The sequence below is a fragment of the Filicampus tigris genome, chromosome 3 (genome assembly GCF_054856515.1).
Source record: "Filicampus tigris isolate MCC_2025a chromosome 3, RoL_Ftig_1.0, whole genome shotgun sequence".
Taxonomy (NCBI): Eukaryota; Metazoa; Chordata; class Actinopteri; order Syngnathiformes; family Syngnathidae; genus Filicampus; species Filicampus tigris.
The window spans coordinates 8,013,265-8,035,890 of record NC_141219.1 but is presented as its reverse complement, the minus strand read 5'-3'; the positions used below and the strand labels follow the sequence as shown (position 1 = coordinate 8,035,890).

General features: G+C 42.9%; 1 protein-coding gene across 2 annotated transcripts; it reads right to left on the bottom strand.

Moving 5' to 3' along the window:
• Positions 1-45: 45 nt before the first annotated feature.
• Positions 46-22,588, bottom strand: galns (galactosamine (N-acetyl)-6-sulfatase). Of its 2 annotated transcripts, none has more exons than XM_086025655.1 (14): positions 22,458-22,588; positions 22,119-22,242; positions 21,940-22,014; positions 21,698-21,800; positions 19,841-19,984; positions 19,107-19,173; positions 17,576-17,703; positions 17,359-17,498; positions 17,152-17,255; positions 10,966-11,108; positions 10,749-10,851; positions 5,482-5,603; positions 1,382-1,499; positions 46-720 (listed from the first exon to the last, which is right to left on the bottom strand). In XM_086025655.1, exons 1-14 carry the CDS (start codon positions 22,563-22,565, stop codon positions 634-636), a joined length of 1,566 nt encoding a protein of 521 aa, XP_085881781.1. In that variant the 5' UTR covers positions 22,566-22,588; the 3' UTR covers positions 46-633. The 2 variants fall into 2 exon arrangements, with proteins under 2 accessions (XP_085881781.1, XP_085881783.1); XM_086025657.1 differs by having other exon boundaries at positions 10,749-10,809.
• Between the last annotated feature and the right edge of the window lie 38 nt (positions 22,589-22,626).

Sequence of the window (22,626 nt, the reverse complement as noted above, 5' to 3'; positions counted from 1 at the left end):
TGTTTCTTGTGCATGCGTGTACAAAAATCCACGAAACATTCCAACTGCATTTAAAACAGATATTTTATAGAAATAATTACATTAACAATGTACAATTAATACTATTGACTAATCTTAATCAATATGTTTGTCAAACCTTTGTGCATTAGAAAAAAATATTAAAAATGGAAAAATTCAGCAGACTGTTGCATGAAAGATCACTGAATAGTAGTAAGAAAGAACGGTAACAATCTTGCGCTCTGGGTTTAAAAATCTGTAGATTTTTTTTGCACTGAAGCAAATTTATAGAAATAGAAAATAATAGAAAAAAATGTGGAAAGACCACTTTTAATCCTTGAGGATTGATTAGTAAATAAATGACTTGTAAAGGGCTGAGAGGGGACATGCTTTGGTTTGACCTTTGAGATATTTACAAATTACTGACCTCAGAGTTGGAAGCCAGAATTCAGCTCTTAAAATCGTTTTTGTTCTTTTGTTCTTTTTTGAGCATTCTAAATTCATGGAAGACAACACTACATTTGACTTTCACATTTCAGCAAATGAGCACACTTAAATAGTAAACACTGAACAATTACAAAAGTTGTTTTCTCATCTGCAGTTAAGGCACATGGTCAGGATTGGCTTCCTGCTTCCTCAGTGCGGCCACTCGCACTTCCACGGAGACGACTCGGGCACTTTGAGACACTTTCCTAACTTCTCACAACCGGCTGGGGCCCAGTTCTGAAACGCACCAGTCACGTTGAAGCAATAAAACATCTTTTGTGTTTTGTATATGTGGATAGCAATGCTGTCACTATCTTCCAGACTAGCACTTCTGTGACATATGCACGGTAAATGCTGTTCATATTGGGTTTTTGATTTATGTCTTTGTGCGTTGGCATTATATTTGAATGCTTGAGCAGAGTTCATTAACACAAGTATAGAATGAATTGATTGCAGGTCACCCACATTTTCGCTGCACTTGCATTTAATTAATTTGTCACAAGGGGGCAGTAGTATGTCACATAAAAATCGTCTGTTCACACTCTTGAGAGCTTCAAGAACAAAAAAAAGAGCCACAAGCCAAAAGTCCACAATCACTGTAGTGATTTTAATAATATAAGTTCGTTATGAATTAAAATTCAAATGTGTATTATTTTTCATTTGCCCTCCATAAAACCTATGTATCATTTATTTTCCAGTTTTGCTATTGCTGTATTCTGTTTTGTGTATTCTGTTCTACAGACTATTGAGTTGGTAGGCATACAAGGGCAATTTAAAATTTTCCCAACAGCGTCTTTGAAATGCTGTACAAAAGATTACAAAGGATCGGTTGCACTTGTTCTCTGTTACATGCCTTAGTATTGATTACGGTGCATAATCACAGCACAGCCCAACTTACCATGACTGCAGCGTCGCACATGTTGAGTTGGGGCATGCCTGCAACCAGCGTCTTCTTATGCTGAGCCGCAACTGGCGAGATGCGGCTGAGTACATCGTGGTACTCCTTTGTCAAAACACTGGCGAAACACAGGGCACCGAAATTAACAACCACCTCGTTTTATTTGCATACAGCTTTCATTCGCGACATTTATTTATCAGCTCTAACCCAAAGAAGAAAAAAAAAAACCAATAGAGCTTTTATTAAGCCTTTTTACATTTGAAGGCCGATGCGTGTTTGCAGACAGCTAATTGACTACGCAAAGACTTGTTTGCAACTTGCTTACAAGGAATTCAAAAGGCACACGCACACAGAGCATAATCCCCCCGGTTTGTCGTGGCTTTGTGAAGGAGTGTTGCGAGTGAAACACTGGCCCTCGTGTGCGCCGTGATGAAACACTGCTGTGACGGCCGAGCTTAACTCATTATATCAGAGAGCCCCCCCCCCCCCCACTGTAGCTTTCAAGCACAAAAACACAAACGCCGGCACCCCGTGGGAAAGCCCACTCAGCGGGTGACTATGGAACTACCCCCCTAGCCCCGCCCCTCTCTCAATTACTGCTGTTGGACACCAGTGGGCCCCACACCTCTGTGCATTATTATATTCAGTGTGTAAAACACAGAGCCCCTGAAGGCTTTCAAAGGAACGCCGCTCTCAATAGGACCTGTAGGGTTAATGGTCTGTGCTGTGCTGTGTGTGTGTGTTGGGGGAGTGGGGCTTCTGGTGGCGTGACACACTGATAGACAAATATCAGCGGTGCAATTACACCCCTGATACACTCGCCGGCAGCACCTGTGCCAGGCCTCCGTCCTCCCCTCGCGACAAGCCCTGCCTTCTGATTGGCCCCCAGGGAGCGTGCGCATGCGTGTGAGGTGAAGTGTCAATTAGAGTAATAACCCCAGGCCCTGTCCAGCTCACACCAACGCCCCCCCCCCCCCCCCCCCCTAGCCGGGTCTCCCACAGGGCGGCAAGGCTTCACTCCATCGGCCGGCACCTGCTCCCTTTTCCGCCCGCCATCCTCTCGGCTTTGACTTTGCTGCACAATTAGACGAGTGGTATCGCGCCGACTGCAATTAGTCTCTCTCGCTCTCACTCCACGTTGGTCATCAGCTAACGACCGCGACCCTCGCCGGGGAAGGGGGACGTGATTACGGCTCTCGGTTAAAAAGCGGACGAAATTCGCCGCGGTTATCTGATATCACAAATTCTGCTGCTCGCGATTCCCATCGGCAAAGGGGGATATTCGTCCGAACCCCCGGAAGCGCCCTCCCCCCCACGCTATCTGTGCTGGTGATTCATTTATTTTTTTTTTGCGATAAGCGGTGGAGCGACTTCATAGAACGCGAGCGAGTGTGCTAGCCAAGCGTGGCGCCTGCAAAGCAACTCGCGCAAAACTCCAAAGTTTGCCATTGTCGCGGCCGCGCGTGCGGGCTAATCGTATTGGAGCAAAGCGCGGCATCCAAATCTAATTATATCATTTGTTTGTGTCTCTTGTGCAAACAAATAATGAAAAGCCACCGTCAGCGCGGCTCATTAGCATGACTATAACCCTTAGCTTACTGGTGCACAGGCAAAGTGCGGAATAATAAGCAGGCTGTATGCAAATGGACTCTTTTGATTTATAATTTATGGCACCCAAGAGGGGGCAGGGGCATTGCTCAGGTGTGTCGCCATGCCGATTACTGATTCATAACACTATTTCTGGAACACACACACACAATGAAGAACACTGTGGCAGACGGAGGGGGAATTGAGGAGACAATCAAACGCATGTGTCCTGCCTAAGCCCTCCCTCTAACAACCCCCTACCTTGACTCACCCCCCCCCCCCCCCAAGTGAAAATAGATCACTTGGGTGAGGACTATTGATTGGGGACACAGGAGCTTGGTGGTAGGTAGCAGATGAGGCCAGACGGAGTGCGTCTGCCCGCAGCGTCGGAGCTTGGGAGCGCGCTCTGGATGTGTTAACCTTGAGGCCTCGGGTCATTCGGTTGCAGGCAGGAAAAGGCTCTGAACGCGCCTAGAGAGGTGCGGGATGTACGGATTGGCAAAGCTTGGCCTAGTTGGGATCTGCCCCTAATGCCGGACGGCCCTCAACATTGCATTGGTATCACTTGAGAACTGAAGGAAGTCAATTTCTGAATTGTGTGATTCTAAGTTGACAGGACGCATGTTTTGGACTGTCCGGAGCACAACACAAGTGAAGGCATGTGTGCAGACAGGCGCTGCATCATCTTAAGTGGCTCTTTAGGTGCAGGCAGAGATTAATGGCGGCCCGGCAGTCGGTCCAGCTGCGGGAGCGAGGAGCACACGCATGTATGTACACACACACGCTCACTTAAAAAGGATGGAGCAGAATGCTCCCAGTGGATGCAGAGGAACAGCCACTGTGAAAGGAAGTGGCAGAAACTCTAAGGAAACTGGTAGGAGGATGGAAAATGGACACGTGACCTTACATCCTGGAAATTGTGCCTGTATTTTAAGTACACATGGCTGCACATTGATTAGTTTAGCTTCTTGTTTTGTTTTTCAAGTCGATGGTGCCAAGACAAAAAATGAACATTTTAACATCCAATCTCACTTCAGAGCGGAGAGAAAGACGGAAAAAAAAAAAACAAGCCACTAGCAAAGTCGGATAACACATGCTGACTACGTATTGGAATTTTATATTCTATATTGTAAAATTCCAGAGGGACGACAGGGTGCTATTCATGTGTGCAACACATGGATGGAAGCATTAGTAGAAGTATTTCTACAGCTGCGGGACGTGCAAAGGGAAGAAAAAAACTGATTTGGAAAAATTTCTCAAAATTTCAGGTTGAGTAAGACAGCTGACCTACATCACTTTGGTTCAGTTCCATTCATTCGTTATCTTTACCGCTTATCCTCACAAGGGTCGCAGGGAGTGCTGGAGCCTATCCCAGCAGTCTTCGGGCAGTCTAATTTTGTGATTATGGAATATGATTTAAAGAGAAAATCAACCAAAACATATTTTTTTTCAAGAATATGTTCTATGCAAGGCCACTAGTTGAAACAAGGCATTCTGATAAATATTGCGTTTGTGGAATAAGAGTCAATTCACTAGTTTTTAGCCATCTCAGGTGGCGGCCATTTTGTCACTTTTGTTGACTGAAAATGACATCACAACTACTCAGGGCTCAGGTAACGACCAATCACAGCTCACCGGTTTTCTGAAGCCGAGCCGTGATTGGTCGTTACCTGAGCCCTGAGTAGTTGTGATGTCATTTTCAGTCGACAGAAGTGACAAAATGGCCGCCCCCCTGAGATGGCTAAAAAGGGGTGGATTTTGCTGCTTAACTCATATTCTACAGGCGCGATATTAATCAGAATGCAGTTTTTCAACTAGTGTGCCTGCTAGGAACATATTCTTGAAAAAAAAAATGTTTGGGTTGCTTTCCACTTTAAGCAGTAAAATCCACCCGTTTTTGTCCATCTCAGGTGGCGGCCATTTTGTCACTTTTGTTGACTGAAAATGACATCACAGTTGCTCAGGTCAAGTAACGACCGATCATGACTGAGCTTCAGAAAACAGGTGAGCTGTGATTGGTCCTTACCTGCGGTCTGAACAACTGTGATATATTGCAAAGTCTTTTTTGGGGGTTGACTTCCACTTTCAGATTTGTGTTGCTTTTCAGTACATGGCTAATATGTATAGTATATTTACTCTCTCATTCAGTAGCCTTAGCTCATCCTCGGAGCTGTGGCTAAAATACACCAAAGCTTATTAAACAGCACTCTCCCTGAATTTAGAGCCGAACAATTTATCTTGCAATATTAACCTGCAGTGGCGTGACACAGTAATCTTTAAGAGGGCTGTTTGCAATCACAAAGACAAGAGTGCAATCAGGCGCACTCGGGTTGAGCAGATCAATCGCCCGCCCGCCTTCTCACGTCTAAATCCACTTTGATCTCATCACCATTCTGCGCCAGTAGCAGGAAAACGGTCTCACATCCTTCGCCCGGCACTCCTTTTTCTCATGTTTCTTTGTTTAGTTGATCTCCCACACAACAAGATACAATTGGACTTTTCAAGCAACTGACCTGATAGGGAACTTCTCCCCGGGATCTCGACCCAGGTGGAAAATGAGAGGCTGCAGTGTGTGCTCCTTTTGCTCATGCGTGGTCACACCCGGGACCTCCTGACCTGGACAGAAGTTCACACCCTGAAAGAGATCAGTGTCAGTTTTAGTCCCAACTAAATTAAGGAATAAATCATTTTTGAATTTGAATCCAATCCACCACTTGACGGTGTTCCTTATCCCTGTATTAAAGCCTTAGCCTTTTCCATTTTTGTTCTTAATTCGAACCACAAGTTATAGTGACTTTCAAGGATGCCCGACAGATGATTGTCAAAAGAAGGTACAAGTACAATAGCGTAATTACACCACCCACAAACATTCATATGAAATTCCATAAATATAATTTGCCCCTTTGATGTCTTAAAACTACAATTCCACAAATTCATATTCAATATACAGTGGGTATAAAAAGTCTAGCCACCCCATTCAAAGGTCAGGTTGTTGATACAAAAAAAAATGTTTTTCCATTTTTATGTGACTTAGAATCTGTAATACTCAATTGATAAAAATGTTAAAAAAACAACAACAACATAGAATAACATGATTGCATAAATATGCACACCCTCACATTAAAACTGTGTTGCAGCACTTTTGGCATTTATTACAGTCTGACTATTTTTGAGTATTTGAGTCTTTGCAAAAATGGTCGACATCGGTTGGAGTACAAGGGCATCTCCTGTTTACAGCCCTCATGACCTTACAAACAATAACGTACGTGCGATCGCTTTCAGGTCCGTACTCTATTGTTGATTTGGACGTGTGCTTTGGGTTATTGTTTATTGTCTTTTGAAATCTTGTCACCAAAACAAGTTGCACACTGACGTCTAAATCGTACAAAGTAAGAAGGGGAATCATAGTTGTTTGATTAACAATTGTGTTGAATGAGTTCACTTTATTGTTGATTAACACACTACTTGGCTGCAAACAGCAGTGGTGCTGCTGATATAGTCTCAACTATAGTTTGGGGTCTGAAAAAAAACAACATGACGTCAGCTATGGGAAGCTGAGCTATATTCAAGCGATGAACACTCCTGCGGGGATCATCGTTCTTGTTCGGGAAAGTGACGCTCATCGACTTTTCAAAGATAATGGTTGCCCAAAAGAATGCCTCACTTTTGAACAGATTTTGTTGAGACATATGTGTCTGAACCATAATTATGGATACAAGATTGTGTTGCCGTATTTGCTTTATCAAATGCTGACTACCAACTTAAAGGGGGAAGTCAACCCGAAGATTTTCTTGACAAGGATATGTTCCATGCAGGCCCACTAGTCGAAACACGGCATTCTGATTGATATTGCATTTGTGGAATATCAGTTAAGCAGTCAAATCCACCTGTTTTTGTCAATCTCAGGGGGCGGCCATTTTGTCACTTGCTGTCGACTGTAAATGCCATGACAGTTGCTCAGGGCTCAGGTAGGGATCAATCATGGCTCAGCTTCAGAAAACAGGTGAGCCCTGATTGGTCGTTACCTGAGCCCTGAGCAACTGCAATGTCATTTTCAGTCGACAGAAGTGACAAAATGGCCGCCCCCTGAGATGGCTAAAAAAAATGGTTGATTTTGCTGCTTAATTCATATTCCGGAAACGCAATATTAATCATAATATGTTCAGACTAGTGAAGGCGCATAGAACCTATTATTGCAAAGATTTTTTGGGGGGTTGACTTCCGCTTTAAAAATACAGTGCTTAAGGAACAGTTAATCTAGCATGATGCAAGTGTTGCTTGTTAATCAACTTTAAAACATGTAAAAGTTATTCATTCAACAATAAATAAAAATAAAAAAATGCGCACACCGCTACTGTTAGTTTTCAAAGCGATCCAAAATGTTTTGTCCAAAACGTCTTTTTTTTGTGATTCCTTCATCTCTCTGGCTGCACTTTGGTGGGCATCATGATTGAGTCACATACACACACTCCTTCAGAAACCCCCGGAGATCCGCCTCTTTCTTCAAAAACACAAATGTACTTTTTGGTGAGTGTAAGTAAAATTGAAAAAGCTTTCATCTGTAAGGCAGTGTTGCTGCCCCCCTCTGAGATGGCCCGACAGAACACCTCAAAATACATATTGAAGAGCGCGAGGGAGAACGATAGATACCCGCTGCCCCGCAGAGGCTCGTCTGATCCTGACTGCTCCCGCCTTTGAAAGCCAAGAATTTAGAAATGCAGAAAAGAAAGAAAGAGAGCTCATCCCAGAGGAGACAGAAGGGGCCTGATGTGCGTATCTCTCTGCTTCTTGTACTCGACACATGAGCGAGCACTCGTGTCTCCGAGGACATGAATGATATGAAGACCAAAAGAGGATGATTTCAAACTCAAGCAGCGCTCAGCTGCGGGGGCATCAGAGACACAGCGGGCATCTAGCACACAAAAAAAATGAAGTGAATATTTGGTACAAGGCATGTGAACATCACATGTGCTGTGTTCCAGGGTCAAATTGCCACATGCAAAACTTTATTCACTGGACGTGCAATGTTTAGTCATATGTTAACGTCCATAACCATCATACAAGTGTAGGAAGTCAACCGCTGTACTGTAACATTTAATCAAATTCAAATTAAGGCCAGACTCATATGGATTTTTGGAGGCCGATGCCGATTTTTGGAAAAGAAAAAAAAAATACAGATTACAGGTTAATTAAAAATATGTATATGTATATTGCATAAAATAATCCCCCCACAATGCATTTGTATGTAGGTGTCAATTATATGCTATTCCCAGCGAATAGTGTGGGTCAACTGTAAATATATTGTTAATAAAAACTAACAAAATCCTTTTTGGTCCGCTATATATATATATATTTTTTTTTTAAACTGCTTGAAATGAATGGCGATTTTCGATTATCTTTTCCCATTTGTACACAAAATACATATTTTTGTGTAGATCACAATAACATGAACTAAAAATAAATAAATAATGAAACGCAAATACCCAGCGGCAGGAAAAATAATTTAATTAGTGATGTTAAAAGTGATAGCACAACTTGCATTGCTCACCTATGCTTTGTTTGTAAAAACTAAGATTCTTGTGTACAACAGCCGGCCGATTAATCGGTCAGGTCCTAATTAAAATATTAAGTATAGCGAAAGGAGGCGGCCAAAGGAAGATGGCTACATGTAAACAGTTAAAAGTGTAGTCACCATTGACTTAGCTGACACAGGAAAGATGAGTGACACGGTGACAAACGTGCAGCAGGATTGCATTACTGCATGTGCCTGGGAGGTGAGTCTCTTCACATGAACCTGTTAGCCCCCTGAACAGAGCCGACTTTGACATTCTGTATTTCCTTCTTCAACAACATTGATTTAGTGTTCAATAGCGGCTAGGAAAGACGCGTGTGTGTGTGTGCGTGTATACCGCTTTGCAATAAGTTCCATGTACGATTGTATTTACCGTATGGCACAGTCGAGTCTGGGGAAGCTTAGGCTCATCCGTTAGCTATGGATCCTAACTTTATTAAGGTATGCCAAAGTCTCGGAAGATTCTCTTCTTGATGCCAGAAATAATGAACGTTTCCAAGTTTGTTTGTTTTTTTTAGCTAGAGGCCAAACAAGGCCAGACAAGAAAATGTCCTCTGTGAGCTTAGAATTGAACTAACAGCTTTTTTTCTTCAAGTAAAATAAACTACGTGGGGCACTAGTGGAATAACCCAGTCTGTCTTTCCGAATACTAATTTGCTGTCGAGTTAAGAAAAAAAAAAAAAAAAAGCTACTCAAAGGAGCACAAGTTACAGATAAAAAAAAAAAAAAAAAAAAAAAAAGACCTGCGGTAATGACAAAGTATTTTGAAATATTAACGTCATCACACTGCCTTGGAGAGAGTTTGACGGGGGCCGTTTAAGCTTGCGAAATTTCTCATTTTCCTCATGGCTGAGCTGCATGAACACAGCCTTGAGTGATACCTCTCCTGGCTATTAACCTGTAATGTGTTCACACACACAAACAAACACGCACACACCGCCTCTGTTTATTTTTCACGACGCGGGCCCAAAGCTCAATCATAACAAAGTAGCACAAGCGCTGAAACAAAGGCGGGAAAATCTTGATTATGTGAAAGAAGAAAAGCCGCCGTATTTGCGCCAATGCGGGCTCATCAGACGACTGGGGAGAAAGCGGATTCAAGTATTATATTTACATTTAGTGCCTTTATGAAGCGCATTATGTGTCGTGTGAACAGTTTAAGCATTCTATATCCGTACGAAAACTATTGGCTTTTGTGGGCGCTCAGGCAAATACATTTTCATTGAAAAGCCAAAGTACATGCAAAAGCTTTCTCTTGTCCCTCTCTCCCTCTCTCTCATGTACTCACACGAATCAATAAGCAACTTGCAGGCAATCAGACACCATTATTTGTGAAGTTCCACTTCAGTTCACATGAGATGATAAAAGAGGCTGCTATTGATTCAGCGGCCCCGAAGGAGAGAGCAATTTAAGCGACCGATGGGGCATAAAGCAAACTGAATCGCGGCAAAGGCGGGAGGAGCGCGGATGGACATTTCGAGAAAAGGTTCCAAACGGTACTGCTTCTCAAACATCACATTTCATATCCCCCCCCCGCCCCCCGATACATATAAGCGGCAGGACGCTGTCGTTGCCAGCTTTTTTTTTTTCCCCTCCCCTGCTTATCGGTGTGATCGCAAAAAAAAAAAAAAAAAAAAAAAAAAAGAAAGTCCACAGCGGGAAATGTTGCTATGTAAATTGCGAGGAGGGAATTCTCCACTGGAGCTGCAACAAACAAGTCGACTGGCTGATGAATGATGCAAGTTTGCTGATTTGGGGGCTCCTCATTAATATTCATTACGCTGCGATGTACACAGCAGTCGACTGATGAGCCGTTTTCGGCACAACACCAGCAGAGAAAGCCGCGAAGGGGTTCCATGTGTCGGTGCATTTGTAGAACGCACAACACTGATTGCGCTGCACCATATGGCCAAAAGTATTTGGACAGATGTCCATTAAACCGGATCAGTCCTCCTTTGCAGCTATAACAGCTTCCACTCGTCCGAAAAGATTTGAGCTTGCGCGAAATTCTGTCTATTCATCATTTGTGAGGTCAAGAGGTCACCGGTGTGGGATTAATGGGCCTACCAACTCACAATTTCAGTTTTGGTTCTTCTCAAAAGTGCTTGATTGGGCGGGGGGGCGGGGGGGTGTTTGACGTTTCGAGATCAACCCAAACGGTTGCACTAATGTTAAACCAAAATGTCATCCGGCACACAGTCAGCTCACCTCCTTTAACTCATCCAACGAGTTGGTCCAGGTCCAAAAGTGGGCCTTGTATTGCCCAAGCCTGACCGCCATCAGTTCGTTGCCACGGTAAAAGAAGATTGGCCTGTTAAAGCGCACGTAGCACAAGTGGGTGGAAATGCTAACAAATACATTTCGGCATCTTGGTGCCAAAACGAAGGTAAGATGTGTGAGAGCGTGTGCGGGATTATGCATCCACCTGTTTTGCAGAATGTGTGAGCTGTTCAGGAGAACTGGCGTCACGTCCAATCCATCCAGCGCTCGATCATCAGGTGGGCTGATGCCAGCCAGAGATAAACTAGTGGTGTACAGGTCCATTACACTGGTGAGCTGGAAATTCACCTTTCAAAGCACAACAGATTGCAAGTTAGGGCTATTAAATACGATTACTCGTGAGTGACCCTTTAACCATGGAGGCACTAAAACAAAGACATACAATCAAACCCTAGCTACTCCTTCCGTTCTGTCACTATAGTCGCACAAAACCTGAGCCGACTCAAAAAAAAAACGCAAAATAAGCAGGCACATAAGCACCAAAGGAACCAGCCTCAAGGTTGCTTAGATGGAGGAGGAGAAGAAAAAGGAGAAGAACGCGAAGAAGGAGGAAAGGGAAGAAGAGGAGGAGGAGAATAAGAATGAGGAAAGGAGAGGGGGGAGGACTTGGAGGAGAAGGAGTAGGAGAAGAAGGAGGAGGACTTGGAGGAAGAGAGGAGAAAGAGGAGGACATGGAGGAAGAGAAGGAGAAAGAGAATAATGAGGAAGAGGAGGAGGAGAATGAGGAGGATGAGAAGGAGGACAAGAAGAAGGAGAAGGAGGACATGGAGGAAGAGAAGAGAAGAAGGAGGCGGAGGATGTGGAGGAAGGGAAAGAGGAGAAGGAGAAAGAGAATACTGAGGAAGAGAAGGAGAAGGAGGAGGACATGGAGGAAGAGAAAGAGGAGAAAGAGAAAGAGAATAATGAGGAAGAGAAGGAGAAGGTGGAAAACGAGGAGGATGAGAAGGAGGACAAGGAGGAAGAGCAGGGGGAGAAGAATGAGGAGGATAAAAAAAATAAGTAGGATAACTAGGACTAAAATAAGAATGAAGGAGGAGGAAAACAAAAATGACAGAATGAGAAGAAAGAGGAGAACAAGGAGAAAGAGAAGGAGAAGGAGGAGGAGGAAGAAAGAGAAGGAGAAGAAGGAGGAGGACATGGAGGAAGAGAAGGAGGAGAAAGAGAATAATGAGGAACAGAAGGAGAAGGAGGAGGAGGACATGGAGGAAGAGAGGAGAAGGAGGAGGAGTACATGGAGGAAGAGAAAGAGGAGAAGGAGAAAGAGAATAATGAGGAAGAGAAGGAGGAAAATGAGGAGGATGAGAAGGAGGACAAGGAAGAAGAGCAGGAGAAGAATGAGGAGGACAAAAAAAATAACGATGAAGAGAAGAAGGAGGAAAATAAGAATGAAGGAGGAGGAGGAAATGAATGAGGAAAAGAAAAATGACAGAGAAAGAGGAGAAGAAAGAGGAGAACAAGGAGGAAGAGAAGGAGAAGAAGGAGGAGGACATGGAGGAAGAGAAGGAGGAGAAAGAGAATAATGAGTAAGAGAAGGAGACGGAGGATGATGTTTAAGAGCAGAAGGAGAAGGAGGAGGAGGAGAAAGAGAATAACGAGGAAGAGAAGGAGGAGACAATCAAAACATTTTAACAAGTGAAATGAGCAAGGCGCACCTGTGACGCAAAATCACATTCATTCATTCATTTGACAGCTGACGAATGGCAAAAAAATGAAGGTTTGAACTAACCCTGGAATGCCTTCCCCATCCAACATTTCCTTTCGTAAAATGGGAGAATCGATTGTATGGGATCTGCTACGGTCGCGTGTGACTTGACTACTCTGCGCTGGAACCGTACAACAAACTAAATTAGACAACAAAAGAATTGGTTACACTATGAATGCAAGTGTCGCTGCATGCTTGTCTATCTCCGTGACACAACTGCTTGTTCTAACCACCGGTAAAAATGGCCTTGAATTCCCAAATCAACAATCTCACACTTGAGCAATACCACAAATGCGCTCTTTTATGTCGGATTTTATCATCAAAGTCAACATGTTGTGATAGTGCGCATGTGTGAGCACAGATTGTAAAAGAGGCGCATTTCTTCAGCGCACCTAATCTCCTTTTGCAGGGTTTTGTATAAAAATGCAGCTTTTTGAAATTGTTGAGGGGAAGTGGAGTAAGGGAGAGAGAGAAAAAAAAAAAAAAAAAAAAAAGCAGAAAAAGAGAAGAGGAAGTAGGCAGAAGACAGCCCGGGCAAGGAGGCATCGTGAGACGGAGCGAACTGCTTTTTTATCTCCTTCTCGCAGTCTCGCGGAAAAAAAAAAAAAAAAAAAGCTTTATTTTATTTATAAACTTTGAACTATTTTCAGATAAAATGCCATTTTTCCGCTGTCATCCTTGATCTTCCCTTCCATTCTCTCCTGAGCGAGCCTTGGAGGGAGACGGCACGCTCACAATCAGATAGCACTATCAGGCCTCTGCAGCTGCGCGGCCATGTGCTGCTGTGCTACGATCCACACGCACACACATATGCAGACGCACACCAGCGCATCAGCACTGAAATTAATTCACTTTTTCTTCCGCAGCAGCCACACAACTAGTCGGCGCACTGCATTCCATATCACACGTCCCGTTCGAATACAGATAGTCCTTAACTATTTCCCTTCGCTTTTATTTTTGCTTTTACACACAAACACAGACACGCACACGCGCTTGAAAAGGCACAAAAGAAGAAGCTACACTGACATTGACTCTGCAATAACTTGGATGTCCAAACACGAAAGGTTTCTGATGGAGGAGTTACTTCAAGAGTTGCGTATTTTCTTCCTTGATTAACTTGTGAATTGAACTTCATTCATTCCAGTACGTCTCCTTTTAGTCTCTTAATGGGAAGTCAACCCAAACATATTTTTTTCAAGAATATGCTCAATGCAAGCCCACTAGTTGAAAAAAGGCATTCTGGTAAATATTGCGTTTGTGGAATAAGAATTAATCCACCTGTTTTTAGCCATCTTTGAGGGCGGCCATTTTGTCACTTCTGTCGACGGAAAATGACATCACAACTGCCCAGGGCTGAGGTAACGACCAATCAAGGCTCAGCTTTAGAAAACAGGCGAGCTGTGATTGGTGGTTCCCCGAGCCCTGGGTAGACAAAATGGCCGCCCCTCCTGAGATGGCTAAAAACGGGTGCATTTTGCTGCTTAACTCATATGTCATATTCATCATATTGCCTTGTTTTAACAACTGGGCCTGCTGGGAACATATGAAAAAATATGGGAATATTTAAAATATGTTTGGGTTGATTCCCCCTCTTTAAGAAAATACTTAGACGGAGGCGCAAGCAGGTCGGACGTCCTGACAATTGAATGAGACAATTGAGTGTGGTGTACACACACCGCGTGATGAATGTAAGAATAAGAATAAGAATAAGAATGCCTTTATTGATCCCACAGTGGGGAAATTTTCATTGTTACAGTAGCAAAGATATAGGTGGTCAACAGATCAACGCTATGCTCAAAATCTACTACAAGAAAAACACATAATGCTTAAAAGCTATGACGGAAAACACACGCCAAAAGTATCTTTGAGGCAATGGAAAAGTCAATAGATCCCAAAATACAGCCACAGGGAAGCCCTATAGATCACCTTATAACATAACATTCTGCACCGATATGCATATTCACGTTTTACGCACTTGCATGCGGAGACACAGTGGACAATTATGATGACAAGACCCCGCAAACACAACAATGTCCCCGGCAGTGGAGCTTTCTCTTTTCCACAGCGGCCACCTCTTTTACGCACATCTTCTTCCTTGTACCCCCCCCACTCCCCACCTTCCAGTTTCTTTATCCTCAGCGCCTGGCATATTCAGATACTGAGTCCTCATTACAGCTCAATCCAACCTCAGCAAACACACAAACAGATTAGCTTCTTAAGACGCTCCCAATCCCCCTCTCCCTCGCTACTCTGCAGCGCTATCAGGGCCCAGCACAACCCTACGAGATGAGCCAGGGGCAAGGCTTACTGCAGACGGCAGCCTCCACTCGCTCCGCCATCAAATCCCTCCGCATCACAGCCCCATGTCACAGCTGCCCCTAATACAATTAAAAGTCATTTGCAGAACGCACAGGCTTAAAGGATCACGCTGTAGGTGGGGGGTTAAATTAGGTTGTGGGACAGAAGAGAGAGAGAGAGAGAGAGAGAGAGAGAGAGAGAGAGAGAGAGAGAGAGAGAGAGAGAGAGGGAGAGGGAGAGAGAGAGAGAGAGAGAGAGAGAGAGAGAGAGAGAGAGAGGCGGGTCGATAATTGCCGCTAAAAATGACAGGAGACGCGTCCCCAAAACGTAGGTTTCAATCATACACTTGATCTTCCCCGGCGACGAGTTCAATCACTCGACGGAAGTTGAACACAGTCGAGATGAACCGCTTGCAGCACTAGTGGCTGTCAATGCGTCGTGGTGAATAATAACACACAAAAGAAACAAAACATAACAAGCAACTCAATACAGAGGATTAGTAAATCAATTATTCATTTGCTCTCAAACTGATTTACAGGACCGCACACTGCCTGCAGCTTTCCATTTACATTTCTGGTACCTGTTGATAGGCGGAACATTAGGAAGGAACAAAGCCGAACACATGCAGAGTGACTCTGATGGTTGATGTTAGGGAGGGAATTGCAATATTTGAGCAAGCAGAGACATCTTAAAAGTTTTCTGATGTGAGCAGGACTGCGGGCCTGTTGTCAACGAGTAATTTGTAGCCTGGTGCGTCGAGTCATATCTCAAATTGAAATGTGTCAATAAACAAAGACCAGATTGTTTTTAGGAAGTCGACCACTATTCCACCACCTTCTGTTATAAAAGCGGAAGTCAACCCAAACATTTTTTTTCAAGAATATGTTCCCAGCAGGCCCACGAGGTGAAACACGGCATTCTGATTAATATTGCATTTGTGTAATATGAGTTAAGTAGCAAAATCCACCGGTTTTTAGCCATCTCTGGGGGCGGCCATTTTGTCACTTCTGTCGACTGAAAATGACATCACAGTTACTCAGGTAACGACCAATCATAGCTGAGCTTCAGAAAACAGGTGAGCCGTGAATGGTCGTTACCTGAGCAACTGTGATATCATTTTCAGTCGGCAGAAGTGACAAAATGGCCGCCCCGTGTGATGCCTAAAACGGGTTGATTTTGCTGCTTAACTCCTATTCCACAAACACAATACTAATCATAATGCCTTGTTTCAACTAGTGGGGCTGCATAGAACATATTCTTGAAAAAAATATATTTGGGTTGACTTATATGGATTGCACATATCTGGGTGTGGTCTTCGGCAATGAACCTGATGTTGATGTCACCTCCAAAAAGGTTCATCAACGACTGTGCTATTTAAGGAAAATGAGAACCTTCCAAATTTCATCTGAGAGGATGACTCTCTTCTATACACGTATTAGAGAATCTGTCTCATCCTTCTATATTATTGCATGGTTTGGAAACCCGAACTTGTCTGAAAATAATCGCCTCTGTGGTCTTGTCAAAACTGCTGGAAAAAAAGTCAGCAAGTCGGACTCATATCTAGCTTTAATAAACAGGCCCTGAGGAAGGCTGATGCTTTTTTAAATAATCCTAATCATCCCCTCCAAAATGAGTTTGAGCTTTTGCTCTCAGGAAAAGGAGGGCAAAAAGGCTCCAAGTTTCATTTATCCCAAGTGTCGTTTTTTTTTTTTTTTTTTTTTAACTTAATGGCAACCAGTTTGCCCATGTTCTTAGTTAGTTAGCATCGCTTATTTGCACATCTGCATGTTGCACTTTTTGCAATAACTGATAATTTAATTTATCTATCCATGGTGTTAGGCCTGGACTGAACATGTTTTAGCAATCATGTGCACAAGTATGATGTTTCATTTTATTGTGTTTGTTTGTTTCTTATTGAGTCTGGGTTTTAGGTTGTTTTTTTTTATTATTATGCCTTAAGTTATTTTGTTATTGTGTGCCTTGTCCTCTAAGCGCTCCTGCTGCAAGATTAGTTTTTCTTTAAAGGAGAAGCCATACCAAACATATTTTTTCAAGAATATGTTCGATGCAAACTCACTAGTTGAAACAAGGCATTCTGATTAATATTGCGTTTGTGGAATATGAGTTAAGCAGCAAAATCCACCCATTTTTAGCTATCTCAGGGAGCGGCCATTTTGTCACTTCTGTCGACTGACAATGACATCACAAATGCGCAGGGCTCAGATAACGACCAATCGCGGCTCATCTTCTGAAGCTGAGCTATGATTGGTCATTATCTGAGCCCTGAGGGTGTGTGATGTCAAGAGATTTCGATCACAAAGGTGTTCTCACAGTGCCTGCTGTGATGTGTCCGGGCCACCAGGCAATGGCAGGCTCCCTCATGCCCCCTTCGTAGGTGGTCTCCTTCCCACAGAGGAATGGCCCATTACTGCCACCTGAACAATTAGAAGCACAAAAAGCACAAGTCAGGGCCCACATGACATAACCACAAAAAATAAAAGCTATAAAATGGTTATTTGTGATGAAGGTGATGCTTACTCTCTTTCGGGCCAGACATAAGAGCGGCTCCATTGTCGGAAGTGAAGAAAACAAAGGTGCTATTTTCAATACCCAGAGTCCTCAGCCTGGACAGGATCTGACCGACGCTGTAGTCCAGCTCCATCACCGCATCGCCATACCTACGTAACACAACAACATCTCCGTAACAAAAAGAATCATCCGGTCCTGCTCGTCAGAGAATGAGATGGGGACGCACCGGCCTCGTTGGCTCTTCCCGAGGAAGCGTCTGGAAGTATAGACGGGAGCGTGAGTGGCGTCAGCAGCCCAGTACAGGAAGAAGGGCTGCTGGGCAAGACTCTGTCGATTTATGAAGTCAAGACCTTCCTGTTGAAGATGGAAATATGAGAGGCAACGTTGGCAGAGAACAAGGTTTTTTGTGGCTCGTCAAAGCGCAGACGTGTGAGGTTTTCAATATCGATTATCATTTTCCAGCCATTCATCTTTTTTCAACATTACAGGGGGCTATTTTGAAGCACGTATCACAGTTAAATATTGTATTTAACTTTGAAGTGTAAGCCGTATAGTGCATGAATTGAAAAGCAGAGTGCAGTGGTATTGAATTGTTAGAAACTGACTTCAATGGCATAATTTCACAAAGTTCTGAAAGGGAGTAAAAAAAAAAATAAATAGAAGAAAATAAAAATACTTCAATGCTGTATTCACAGTCTCCAATACTTTCTTTTGTAAGTTATCCTTATTTGTATCAATGTGTTTATACAAGGCTAGTTTGGATTTAAGACTTTATTTGGATTTGTACAAGTGTAAGCTTGTGTTTTCAATAGCACTTCTTACAAAAAGTGGCTTTCAAGTTAAGCTTTAGGATGAATCTAAAATGAACTATAATAACCTTTACAGCTGAGTTTAAGTGGACCTTTTTTTAACGTTTGAACCCACATCGCAATCTGTTTAGTTTTTCAGTACTTTTTGTTGTGAGATGTTTCTCATGTAAAATAAACATTGCTCAAAGAACAGACATCCACTGCATGACACTGTGCATGTACTGTAAATAAAGCCCACTTTTTCTCTTCACTGAAAAAAAAACATTGTCTGAAAAAAACACACCTTAAAGCGGAAGTCAACCCAAACATATTTTTTTCAAGGATATATTCTATGCAGGCCCAATAGTTGAAACAAGGCAATATGATTTATAAAATAAGAGTTATAAGCAGCAAAATCCACCCATTTTTAGCCATCTCAGGGGGCGGCAATTTTGTCACTTGTGTCGACTGAAAATGACATCACAGACCCTCAGGGCTCAGATAACGACGAATCACAATTCACCTGTTTTCTGAAGCTGAGCTATGATTGGTCGTTAACTGAGCCCTGAAGGTGTGTGATGTCATTTTCAGTCAACCAAAGTAACAAAATGGCCGCCCCCAGAGATGGCTACACACGGGTGGATTAACTCTTTTTCCACAAACGCAATATTTATCAGAATGCCTTCTTTCAACTAGTAGGCTTGCATAGAGCATATTCTTGAAAAAAAATATGTATGAAGTATGTATTTGTTACAGCTCTAGCTGTTATGAAATGCGCTACATAAATAAAATCGTATTGTATTGTATTGTATATTCCACAAACACAATATTAATCAGAATGCTGTGCTTTCAACTGCTGGGAACGTACTCTTAAAAAAATATATATGTTTGGGTTGACTTCCGCTTTAAACCTATTTAAAGCCCAGGCAAGAAATAATGAATGACAATGCTGTGTAACCTACAACTCACCTGCAAGTATATCTGTGTGAGATTGGACTCTCCTGTATTTCTGTCAATCTTGAACTCCTCATAGTATCTACAAAACAAGATGACATGATTAGACAGACAGTTATCCCTGCACGTTTCTGGAAAGACGGGCAAGCGCGAGGAGAACATGCGAACCCACAAACCTCAAAACTGTGAGACATACGTGCTAACCACTGGCCCAACATGCTACTCTGTTCATTCAAATCCATTCTTAAACTGGACAAACTTCACATGGATTTTAATTGTGAGACGATGGAAGTTTCCCAGGTGCAAACAGTGACGAGGTTTGCCGAATTTGGGAAGTCTCCGCAGAGCGGGAGGGACCACTAGGATGTTGCTGAGGCGTGGAGCGGCGAGCACAGAGGCAGCGACAGCCATCTCTCTTCCGCGCGCTTCACTTCCTCCAGGTGTCCTCACACTCGGCAAACACAACCTGCTGTCCCTGGAGGGCGCTTGTGTGTGTGTGTGTGTGTGTGCGTGCGCGTGTGTGCCTGTTTGAAAATGTGTTCACGTGGGTGCGTCTGTCCACAGCCCAGGTAAGCTGCGCCGATTAAACTCCTGGCTAAGCGAAAAACACAGCCGGCTGCCAGCGGCAGTGACCCTGAACACGCATATGGCTGTTTTTGGGGGGAAACAAATGGGCGTAAAATGGTAGACACAAGTGCAGTCGGGACAGAGGATGAAGAGCAGCGGAGATGCTCGCCTTGTTCATGTACCTGCCGACCATCTGCGAGTTGTTGTAGACGGGGATGTTGGGTCGCTCGCTGTTGTTGTAGGGCCCAAAATGGCAGTTGGGTGCACCAAACCATTCATCGAAGCCGTTCTTCAGGGGGAGGTACTGCGCTCTGTGGCCCAGATGCCTGTCGTGAAGTAAAGTGCTCTCACACAGTGCGGCGTCAACGTGGCTGACTGAGCATGTGCGTTTCCACTTAGTCACATATGCTGCGCACATTTTCCACAGCACACTGATTTGAAGTCATGGATCGGACTCTATTCAATTGAGTAAAAAGGTGCACATTGAGCCACCGACACGTTATTCTTCGCGTTTTATGTTATGTCAACAATTCATCTAGGAATGCTTTTAGTTATCTTACAGTTTGAGAGCTTTTACGGTTAATTCACAGATTCAGAAAACGTGGCTATAGAAATTGAAAACAACCCCTGTTGATATACATTAAGAAAATACTAAAGATTTGTCCTCAATAACTCAAGTTCAAGTGTCAAAAATATAAAAATGGTATTGTGGCCTATCCAGTTGAAAAGTAGCCACGCTCAAATGGGGAAAACATGCAAGCTGGTTACATCAGCATGCAGAGCCTAAATTGAATACTTTGGTTCAGCACCTTTGGCAATACAGTGCTCAACAACATTCAGTCCTTTTGGTTATGAGTCATCATGGAACATTGTGATACTTTTCCACACGTCCTTACCATAGCACTCTAAATCTGTCAGATTTAGAAAGCATATCTTGTGCACAGCCCTCTTCAAGTCACCCCACAATTTTCAATAGGATTTAGGTCAGGGCTCTAGCTAGACCATTCCAAACCAAATTGTGAATTTTCCTGTTTCCCATTATTCGTGTTCATTCCAGTAGACGCTTGAAGGTTTAGTACAAACAGTGGCTTTTGGAACTGTCCATCATTAGCCCCCTCCATATTGATTAAAAGCTCAGTTCAACTTGAAGAAAAACAATCCTTACCTCACCTAAATTATAATGCCTTCACTTTAGACATGGTGTTCTTATGATGACATACAAACTAGGGATATACCGGCTCCGATATTCAGTGTTTTGACAAATATCTGCATCACCCTTTTTAAAAAAAAATCTGATGGCCTACAATAAATCAATTTGAAACTTTGTTAACTTTAAGGAACTATTCTATTTAAAATTTCAGTTAATTTTATAAGAGAGTCTACTGACCCTGGGAACACTCTGTCTGCACTTTTTTTGTTTGAAATCAAAACAAAGGTAAGTGAAATTTTAACATTCCTGTCATCCTGAAATTTTTGGGGACTTTATTTACCGTAGAAAAGTATATGGAGCTATCGTTTAAGTTGTCATTTAACTTTTGAAGACATGCTGACGACCCTGGGAGTTCCCTTTTTGTTAGAATTTTACATCAAAGATGTATAGTGGCAAACATTTATAATAATAAACAAAGAAATCAACAACAACACTGTTATTCTAAAAAAAAAAATCAATAATCATATGCTTAAAGACGTTTCAACAAAGTTAAGAGTTTTCATTTTTTTCTGGATTATGATGCCAATTTTTCTTTTTTGCTGAAAATGAGTATCGGCTCAAAATATCGGTTATCGGCCTCCTTGACTACTAAAAAAATCGGTATCGCGCTGAAAAAAACTTATCGGTCCATCTCTAATACAAACTTACATTTTGTAATTATGACTAAAAAGTGAATTTCCTCACATGATTACTGGTGATTTCATTTGAAAAAATTTAGCTGAGCCTGGATGGTTTCTGTCTGTGGTGATGCATAGTGGTAAACGACCTTAGCTTCTAAAAACTCACACACCATTTTGAAAGTACCCATGAGACATCAAAAGGCACTCACCATTTTCCAACTATCTTGCTGATGTATCCTTTCTTTTTCAGCATCTGAGGTAACAGGATCTCATCCTTGGAGATTCCTCCCACAATCTCCTGTGGTGTGTATGCTGTAAATGAGGTCCGCTATTTAGTCTGTGTGACTGCTGTACCAACTGTCATTAGCAGACATGAAATGAACACGATGGCTTGAAGTGATTTGCAGCTGCTTATTTGGCAGCAGTGAGGATTATTATTGTGGGTTTTCACCGTTTCTGGCGTGACCATTAGTAGTGTAGAAGCCATTTCGTACAGGTAACCTCCCAGTGAGAAGTGCAGCTCTGGCTGTGTGCAATGGGGAAAATATTTTTGCAACATTTGAAAGGTGAGGGGAAATAATAATTATGTTTTTTTTTTCAATTATAGCATTAGGAAGTCTGCTCACTCACAGGGTGAACATAAAGGGTTGGCAGTGTAGAAGTTTGGGAGAAGCATGCCCTGTGCAGCCATGGCATCCAGGTTAGGGGTCTCCTTGGAGGGCTGACCCAAGACCCCCAGGTCCCCCCAACCCATCTGATTCGCAGAAAGAGACATAGATGACTAGTGCATACTTTTAAAACACACATACACAATCAGGATCCGTGGTTAACCGGACCTAAAGACGGCAGAAGAGAACCGAAGTACAGTGTCACGTGCTTTGTTTAACTCACTCCCATATAAAAGCATACTGAAAACTGCCTCCGAATCCAAAAGTGGACTAATGCATGAGAAAAATAACTAAAACTCACGTCATCCATGAGCATAATGATAATGTTTGGTGGCGACGCAACTGCCAGCTTTTCTGCCCTGGAAATCCATATTGCTGCACACAAGAAAGTTAATACTGTACTAGACATCACAAACGCCGCAATACCGACTAGCACCAACTTTCAGGAAGTGCTCTTAGGTTTTCCTTCA